The following is a 9539-nucleotide window of genomic DNA, read 5'->3' on the forward strand; positions in this document are numbered from 1 at the left end:
AGAGACAGGTTGGTCTCAAACCTGTGAGCTCAGGCAATCCACCCACCTTGGCCTCCCAGAGTGCTAGGATTACAGGCATGAGCCACCATGCCCAGTCATATAAAGGGTATTTTAAGAAAACATGTAAGCACTGATTTGGGATTGAGCTTATGTGCGCATGTGTGGTCCCATATTGAAGCATGGTGCATAAACACACACACATACACAGTGTGTTATCTGTGACCACAGTGATGCCACGCAACTACTGTGAAACCCCAGTGGCCGTCCACAGCCCATCTGGCCTGTGCAGCTGCGCCAACCCTGGCTGGGCTCCCTCCAGGGTGTGAGGCTGCCTGGGATGAGCTAGACAGGGACACCTAGGTGCCCCTCCATACTGCTGCATCCCGCCCAGCCTGCCCTCATGGGAGGAGGGTCTGAGGGAGTGTGGAAGTATCCAAGGCCTCCCAAGGCCTAGGCCAAGAACTGACACCAGTCACTTCTGCCTTGTTCCAGGACAAAACCAGTCAAAGCCAGTCAGAGGCAGGAAGTGAGGAAAAAGACTCCACTTCTTGATGGAGGAGCTACAGGTCACTTTGAAAGGGGCATGGCTACAGGGAGGGCTGGACAATTGGGGCCACTTCTGTAATCTACCACCACTCTTCTCTGCTCTACTTTGTGTTCCAGGAAGCTGACTCCATCATCATTACTCAAGAGCCCCCTCCCAGCACAATCCTGGGAGCACCGCTCACTTAGACTACAGTGTGAGTGGTTTTCCCAAGACTGTGCAGTGCACAACTTAGACAACCACATGCAAGTGCCCTAAGTTAACCCATCTACAAAACAGAGTATGGGCTGGATGGTCTCTATGTTCCTTCACGCTGAGGACTCACAAACACTTTAGACCTGAGACTCCATCATTTCTCTTCTACGCTGCCTGAAAAGGTGGCACAGAGCATGTGTGGGCTCTTCCGTGTGTACGATGTGGCTCACCAGCATGCCCGTTAATAGGAATGTGATCAACATACACATAGAAACGGATATGTCTGACATCAATTTTGCACGTGTTGCCCTTGAGCCCCCACCCCCGTCCTTCAGACTCCCCAGCATGGCACTGTCTTTCAGCAGTGGCCCTGAGAGCCACCAGCCCAGCTCATAAAACTAGAAGATAAAACACCAATTAGGAATAAATTCTCCTAATCTAACCTTGGCAGAACCGATGAGGAGGAGAAGTGAGACATTGTAGCAAGGAGCAGAGCACGCAGGGTGGAGGAGCCCTGGGCTCTCTGCATGAAACCTTAGACAAGTGAAACCTGAGTCCAGCCAGCTCAGCCCGCGGCCAGCTGCTGTGCTGGGACCCAGCTAAGCACACCGGTTCTGCCAACTCAGACAATGGTGGTCTGTCCTGGGTGACATGGGAGGGCCCACCAGCTCCTGAAAGGTGCAGATGTCTGCCCTGTTTGGAAAATAAAGCTGTATTCCCTGAAGTGGGCGCCTCTCAGGGTCAAATCTCAGCTCAGAGTTTTCTGGACACAATGGGGAAAGTGTTCAGTGTCAATCAATAAAACAGTAAATGCATTTGCTGGGGAATTACTTTGTGCCCAACACATCTGCTCGTTACCCTGGTGACAAACTACTGCCCCAATAGGCCATTCTTACCAGCAGGTGCCATTCATTTCACTTTTACCATAAGGTAATTGAGACCCAGAGAAGTTAGGCAGGCTGCCCAAAGTCACACAGCAAATGGCTGCAGCACCAGAGCCCGCTCTGCCTGATGCTGAAACCCTACCGAAGGCCACGTCTTACAGTGTCCTGGGCAGGCACCAGCCCCTGGAGCTGCCACCAGCCATGGCAAAGCTGGTGCCCAGAGGAAAGACACACCTTTGCCACCTTCTACCCATGGTGACAGACACAGGGGCAGATCTCCAGCCCCTGGGAAACTCCAATCTCTACAAGCGGCTCTGTCCCCATTCATCCCACAGCCCCCACTCCTCCGTTTCTTATACTTTATAGTCATCAATTGCCTCTGAAAGGAGAGACGCGCGTTAAACATCTATTTAAAAGTGTGTGCACACATGTGTACATATTGTTCTAAATCTCGGTTTAAATGGAAGCCTGGGAGTCCTGAGTGGGGGAAGCCCCAGGTACCACAGAGAGTCACCACATAGCCTGGGGCAAGCCCAACTCACATCCTGCCTGAGGAGAAGGGCATGGCCAAGGAACAGCAGGAGCTTTGGAGGATGGTGCTCCTCAGGCAAGGTGGCCGCCCCCCATGCGGCTTTGAAGACATGACCCCTCAGACAGAGCTTCTTCCAGAAGCAGCCGGGACACCTCTGGACGACTCCCCCTTCCACCTGTTCCTTCCTGAGACCCGAGGGAACTGTAACCTGTGCCACCTGGTACAGTCCTCAAGTCTTGCTATCTGGATTTCAGTCACCTTGTCTGCCTGTCCGGTTTCCTGATCTGGTTTCCAAGTTCCTGAGGCAGCAGCTCCCAGCCCTCCTCTAGACTCAGCATAGGTGGCACAAGCAGTTTTGCTGACCGGGGAAGGTCGCAAACCAGGATTAGAATCTATGGCCTCTGTGTGCCAGCCAGGCAGCCTGTGGAAAGGCCACTGCCCGGGCCTCAGGGGTCCTCACTAGCAAGGGAAGCATCCCGAAGTCAGCAGTGCCTGCACCTCTGGGCAGGCCTTTTCTTTTTCTCTAAAAATGATGTATCTAAGGGTGACAGTGCCTACAGAAAGGGAGGGGCGTGCGGTCCTGAGTTATTGCTATTAATAGAATCAGGGTTTGTCTCAGCGCAGCAATGCTTAGGAGTAGAGTCCTGAGGAGTCACCACCCGACAGCACCCGACGGCAATCCCTCCCCCATCCCAAACCCACGTGGGGGTGTGCGTGTGTATCTCTGCAAGTGTACACGTGTGCTTAGGTGCAGCAGACATGCACGTCTGTGCACGCATGTTTGACTGTGTGTCCATGTGTATGCATGCTGTGTGTACACACAATGTGTGTGCACTCATGTGCATGTGTGACGCCAACATAAACACTAGTCCCATCTCTGGCTCTCCGGAAATCCCTTCAGACGCTCCTGACTTGAATTGAATTTGAGTTTGTTTGCTTTATTTTTAATGAGCCAGCGAATGCGGTTACAGCTACCCTGAAACCCAAAACAAGAATCACATTACTTCAGAGTTGAGCCAAGACCATAAAGTCACCTGCTTCACAAGTAAATGCTTATTACTGCAAATTTCACCTATTCTGAAACCTTAATCAGAATGATTTAGTCAGAAGCAACCGGCTGCAACCAACTGTTCAGTCAGAGTGTTTCAAGAAGTCTCCTTAAAGACCAGTCTAGAGACACCACCTTATAACTTCTCTTGTTGGGTGACACATGGACTAGTCCGCAGGCCTTTAAGATCAGCTACAGGCAGGGCCTAAGAGGACACTGCACCCATCACCACGCTGGCGGCTCTGACCACACTCTTCTCAGGCCAAAGGGCCTGGGAAATGGCTCACTTTTGTCAGGAGAGACAACGAAGCCCTGCCCACGGGCCATGGAGACGCCATTTCTCTTCCCACTGAGACCCCTCACTGCCCAGAACCCTAAGACTGGGAGCAGGTGACCTCGAGGCAACTGGAGAAAGCAAAGTCTTTTTCCTGTGCTGCATCAGACTCACTGGTTTTCTGCAAAAAGCTCCTCAGGCTGCTGGGTGACAGTTCGGGAAATGCAGTAATAAGCATTTACTTGTGAAGCAGGTGACTTTATGGTCTTGGCTCAACTCTGAAGTAATGTGATTCTTGTCTGACCGCACGTCAGGATGGCCACCAGAGTCTGACCCACTCAAGCGCCCTCACCCCTCTGTTCCCGTAATCTGTATTCAATGGGACTTCTGATTTCCCGCTGCCTAATATGGTTCTTCTTTTTGAAGTTACATTTTCTCCTGTACTGAACCTGTATTTAGTTTTTTAAATCTCCCTTAGTACCTGGCACCATGTAGGCAGGTTAAGTACTTAACAAACTGATTTGGTTCAAATTTATTACACAACTTATTATAGGTTGAATTGTCCTCCCCCCAAATTCATATACCAAAGTCCTAAACCCCAGGACCTCAGAATGTGACCTTATGTAGAAATAAGGCCACTGTAGGTGTAACAGATTACAATCTGCTCATGCTGGAGTAGGGTGGGCCCAGCATGGCTGGTGTAAAGGGGGAATCTGGACACAGAGAGAAGACCCCGGGGGAATGTCACGTGAAGACTGCACTGGGCTGCCGCAAGCCCAGGAGACACCAGACGCCTTAGAAAGCCTGGGACGGACCCCTCCCTAGCACCTCCCCAGGTTGCTAGGCCCTGCCAACGCCCTGATCTCAGACTTCTACTTCCAGAGAGACAAATGTACCCACACACACAGGACATCTAGCAAGACCAAAGGGCAGCAGCTGACTTCCAATTATATTCCACAAATGCCGATCTGGGGTCTCCTAAGGAGCACGTCACAAGGATTTCATAGGGAAGTTCTCCATGTTCTGTTCTCCTGGGACGCAGTGAACCAAGTTCCCTGAGTTTTTCATGGTGAATTAAGTGATTTCATCTGCTGCATTCACAAGTGAAATTAAAAGAGCGTTTCATGATCTCTGCAATTTTAAAATGTGCTGTGTTAACCTTGCAATAATGTTCCATCCTCTAAGATTTATCTGTCTTGATTTCACCTCCTTTGACTAAATAATCTAGGGCTGTTGAAAGTGTGTATTTCTGACAAGAACGTTTCTGATCATGAGGAGTGAGGGAACCCAGAGGGAGGGGAGACCAGCCCAACACCCCAGTCCTCACTGGGGAAAACCAAAATGCGTGAACTTCAGACACAAAGACAACAGTGACATTTGTCAAGGCCACCTTCCTCTCCCTACAGCAGAGAGCGTTGGTAGGATCTCTTTCCTGAGCTGCTCCTGTGAAGTCTGCAATCCTTCTTCTTACTGTCTTAACCTTCTACCTAGGAGAAAAGCAGCAGAACCTGGACAGAAAGTTTCTTTAAATGAGCAGAAGAATCTGACACTCAGTGATCATCCTCCTGCGCCCTGTCCGGCTTCCAGCTCTGCAACAGAATAAACGGACCTGATGGAAGAAGCCCATTAGCACATGGTTGCTCAATAAAAGACAAACGGGAATGGGGCGCTCCAGCACCCTTCTTAATTGCTTGCACTCCAATCACAGGTTGTCATTGTGCTCTCATGGCACGCTGGTCAAGTCAGTGCCTTTTCAATTCCACACAAATCTTCTGTGATATTTTCAAATGTTCCTTTTTAAGGAAATACATCCTCAGACTCACATTCCCACATTTAAGGAAAAGTTATTTAACATGTGTGCTTTTTGCTTTGTGGTATATATTATTCGGCCTGCATGAAAACACTGAAAAGTTCAAGTAAATACCTATTCCCAGGAAATGAAAGAAGTTCCTGAAACTTCTGAAACTGGGGATTTTAGAGGCAGAGAATGGCTAATATTTTACCACAAACACCTACCTTTGGACCACAGAGAATCAGTAACTGTCTAATTTGTTGCGTTGACCTTAAGTGTCCATTGTGACATGGTCAGTCTCAAACAAAACTTCCAGGGCTCAGGAAAAGAGAGCACAGCTTCAACCTAAGATCTCCAGTGACTCAAGTTTCAGAATCTGTTGGGTAGTTTCAACTTGGCTTCCACAAGGTAAACATTTCTTTCATTCCTCTCTTTGTTGTTTGAGAGATGAAAGGAATGCTACAGTTTTCTAAGAAAAATCTTTCCAGAATTTAAAAGAAAATGATTCTTGAAGTCTGCCAATCACTACTAATGCAATCAATATGCCAAATAACATATGCTTTGATGGTGTCTTGTTTTTGTCAACATAGCATATGAACTTTTTTAAAGCTTTGCCCTTAGAAATGGAAAAATATTTTATTTAAGCCTATTTTGGTAAACGTAGCATGCATTTCAACGCTTTTCAACATCTTTTATTACCAGAGGCACCAGTATCCAGATGACAACAAAGCTTCCTGAATGCCTTGGAAGTCAGAGCCTGCTCCCTAGTCCTGTCTCAAATCATAATTTTATTAGGACATCAGGTTCATCCACCAGCAGTTTTTATTTCTCAGACAGGCAGGCAGCTATTCATTCTAAAATGCAGATTCCGTTTTCATAAATAAATTCCAAGTAAAAAAAATGCCTTAAACTGGTATGCAAAGCACAATTCTTATCAAATAAATGTTGCTGACCTAATTTGAAATGTACAACATGTACAAACTTATTAATAAAGTTAAACATTTTACTTTTTCAAGTCACTTAACATTTCATTAGCAAGTTGTCATCCTGCATTGGGGTCAATAAACCCCATTTTAAAAATGTAAATATTCTTCCTTATGATAAAAGAACGTCACTTTCTGTATTTAACACCTTTAAAGGAATTAATTGTTGATCTTAACATTATATCCTGGCCAAAAAAAAAAAAAAAAGGTTGAGATAAGATTTTAATATTTTTGACATGCAGGGAGCCATCTATTTAAGGCTCCCCTGTCTTCTGCCCCCTGCTCCGCCTGCTCCGGGAGATGAAAACAAACTTTAATCACTCCCAGAGATTCGGGTCAAGGTTCACTCCCCAGCCCCGGGGAAGCGCCAGTCGGGAGGGACAGGGGCAGCGTCTGCAGGACTCGGGTTTCTGCTCAGAATCAGGCTTGAACCTGGAAATGAAATGTGGAGGGGTGAACGCGCGTGGAAGCACGGCAGGCCCTCACAGCCCGGGTGCGCCCTCCTGCCCGGCGTCCCCGCGGAGACCCTCGGTGGGGAGAGCGGCCTCGGCCCCTGACGGTGCATCTTTACAAACGCACGGAGAAGGGCGACACTCTCACGCGTGCCGGCGACAGAAATCGCTCAAACAAAGCGGCGGAGGGAACGCAGCGGTGGAAGCGGTTTCGCGATCCGGCCGCGGCGAGGGGCGGCCGAGGGGCGCCTCGGCGTCAGGGCGGCGCAGGGATCCCGGCGGCTCCGCGCGGGGAACAGAGTCTCCCCGCCCCGCACACAATGGCGCCCCCGGGGCTCCCGCCGCACAAAGAGGGCGCGCGGCGGCCGAGCCCGAGCCGCACTCACTTTCTCGATGGTCCCGGGCAGCAGGCGCTCCAGCAGCCGGCACAGCACCACCCCGTCCTTCAGCGACGCCTGCAGAAAGCCCTCCGGGTCCGCGACGCTTTTCTTGGGCGACTCGAGCACCCCCAGGGCGATGAGCCACGTAACGGTCTGCTCGGCGGAATTCATCGCGGCGGCCGGGCGGCCGGGCGGGCGCCGCGCCGTTCACCTCGGAGCGCCGGCCCGCGCCGCCCCCGCCGCCCCCGCCGCCCCTGCGCCCATGGGGGGGCCGCGCCGGCGATTGGCTCGGCGCGGCCCAGCAGGTCCGGCCCGGCTCGCGCGGCCTCGCGTGCGTCCTGGCCCGCTGTCAAGCGCCTTTTCATTAGAGCCTCAGCAACCTGCGGGCGCCGGCGCCGCCCCCGCCGCCGCCCCCCGGCCTCGGCCGCCTTCGCCCAATGACATCACCGCCAGGAGAAGAAAGACGCGGCCGCCCGCCCGCCCGCCGGCCCGCCGGCCCCGCGCCCCGCGCCGCCTCCGCGCCAGGCCGGGCCGGGCCGGGCCGAGCGGGGCCGAGCCGGGCCGCGCGCACCTGCGCTCACCTGCAGCCCGCGCCCCGCGCCCCGCCCGCCCGCGCGCCGAGCCCTTTGTTTGTGTTTGCGGATCGGGGATGTTTGAATTATTAAGCGCCTCCCAGAATGCTCTTTTTATTTTTGCCAGTTTTATTTCAGGGGGTTGGGGGGGATGCTGGAAACGAGACGTTTGTTTCTCTTCGCTACCTTGCAAGCCAATAATTACGGAACACAGATGATAATTAAATCCGTAACCACATGGGCCCAGTTCGGGGAGGAATTGATTTTTCCGAGCCTGCCGGAGCTCCGGGAGACAGGCGCACGGGCGGCGCGGCGGTGACCCCCGGAGCCGGGCGTGACTCTCTGCACAGAGATGGTGACGTCGCAGACTCTCTGGGAGGAAGGTCAGCAAAGGGGGTCTGTGCCCAAGATCGGGAAGGAAATACGAGAACAGCCCACCGGGACAGGGTGCTCGGCTGAGCCGCAGGAGACCCGGCCAGAGAATTAGGATGTCGGCCGCCGCGCAGCTTCTCCGAACCACTGGTGACATTTGCCCGTTTGCATGCTAAGGAAGGAATGCGGCCTCTTCCAGGGACAAGGACACAGATTTCCATTGGCTCCATCCACAGACCTGAGTGCCTTCCGGGTTTGCCAGCCGTGACTTCCCATGGTGGCTTAAAATAGCATGCATCACCTATGGAGAATTTACTGTGTGCCAGTCCTGTATGCTAATCCACTTAATGACAAAGGCTGGCCACCGCAAAGCTATCAAAAACAAGGGAAGGCTTGAGTCCTCTCCTCTGCCTTTTTGCAGAGTTCTCCTCTTGCAGTCATTAATTGCATTTGTTTCCAGCTTTGAGTTAAGTGGTTAAAATGTTCTTTCCAAACACAAACACGAAATAATTCAAGTAGCCGGATGAATTCTGGAGTATGAGGGCCGTATGCTCAGTGATAATAGCCACTGTCTACACAGCACTCTGAAGTCTCTCTCTACCGCACGGGGTCACATCCTTGCCCTGGTCACATGTCCAGCTCCTCTCCTCCAGCACAGCACCGGCACATGTCCTCCTGCTTCCTGGCAAGCTGTCCAGGAAACAGTGAAACAGTTACAGGCTATGTCAACTTTCACACCCTGCTTCTTGACCACAGATGGGTGTCATCCGAGGGTAGCTGCCACTGAGATTCCTAGTTAACTCCCCTTACTAATGAGTTGAGAAATAATTCAGAATACAGTCCTTACAATTTTGAATTCTACTGAATTAGGTCTGACTCGTATAAGCTGGCAAACAAGAGTGAGATTCGTATTGACTCAAGGAAGTGTCCTTGAGAAAGCCAGCTCTGGGGAATGGCCTTGGGAGGCCAGTGAGCCTGAGTGCCAGCGTTTGTCCGGACAGAGGTGCACAAGCAGACCCTGACAGTTAGTCTTTTGGGGATAAGCTTGGGAGAAACCCAAATTTTGAAATGTTTTATAGCATGTTATTCCACCTTAGATATGCATTAATGTCACAAAGAATTTATTTGGAAGGGATTCTAGAAAGTAACATTGCTCAGAGATAAATATTTTTAGATGCTTAATTGTTTTAGTATCCAACGTGGCATCCAACTTTCCTTAGCATGTTTCCAAGTTTCTATGACTGAGGACGTGTGCTATGGAGCACATTCTAGAGCCACCACTCACTGCTCTGTTGGGTGAGAGCCAGTCGAGACTGCTGTCCAGGGAGGACATCAGCCTTGCCTGTGGCTGCCCCTTTGACTCACCTCAAAAGAGTATGGACAGTTGGGAACAGTAGCTCACACCTGTAATCCTAGCACCTTTGGAGGCTAAGGCAGGAGAATGGCTTGAGGTCAACACTTCAGGTCCAGCCTGAGCAAGAGCAAGACCCCTTGTCTTTACTAAAAATAGA

General features: G+C 51.2%; 1 protein-coding gene across 4 annotated transcripts in view; it reads right to left on the minus strand.

The window, feature by feature from the left end:
* ARHGEF7 (Rho guanine nucleotide exchange factor 7) overlaps nt 1–8807 on the minus strand; it is a 151548-nt gene extending 142741 nt beyond the window's left edge. For 2 of the 4 annotated variants that reach the window (XM_053563064.1, XM_053563063.1), the window contains exon 1: nt 7091–8805. In XM_053563064.1, coding sequence (XP_053419039.1) covers nt 7091–7255 — 165 coding nt within the window. In that variant the 5' untranslated portion in view covers nt 7256–8805. Of the gene's footprint in view, nt 1–7090 lie in introns of all 4 variants that reach the window. The other 2 variants (XM_053563068.1, XM_053563067.1) reach the window with 2 other exon arrangements.
* Nucleotides 8808–9539: the final 732 nt, after the last annotated feature.

The sequence above is a fragment of the Nycticebus coucang genome, chromosome 15, assembly GCF_027406575.1.
Source record: "Nycticebus coucang isolate mNycCou1 chromosome 15, mNycCou1.pri, whole genome shotgun sequence".
Taxonomy (NCBI): domain Eukaryota; kingdom Metazoa; phylum Chordata; class Mammalia; order Primates; family Lorisidae; genus Nycticebus; species Nycticebus coucang.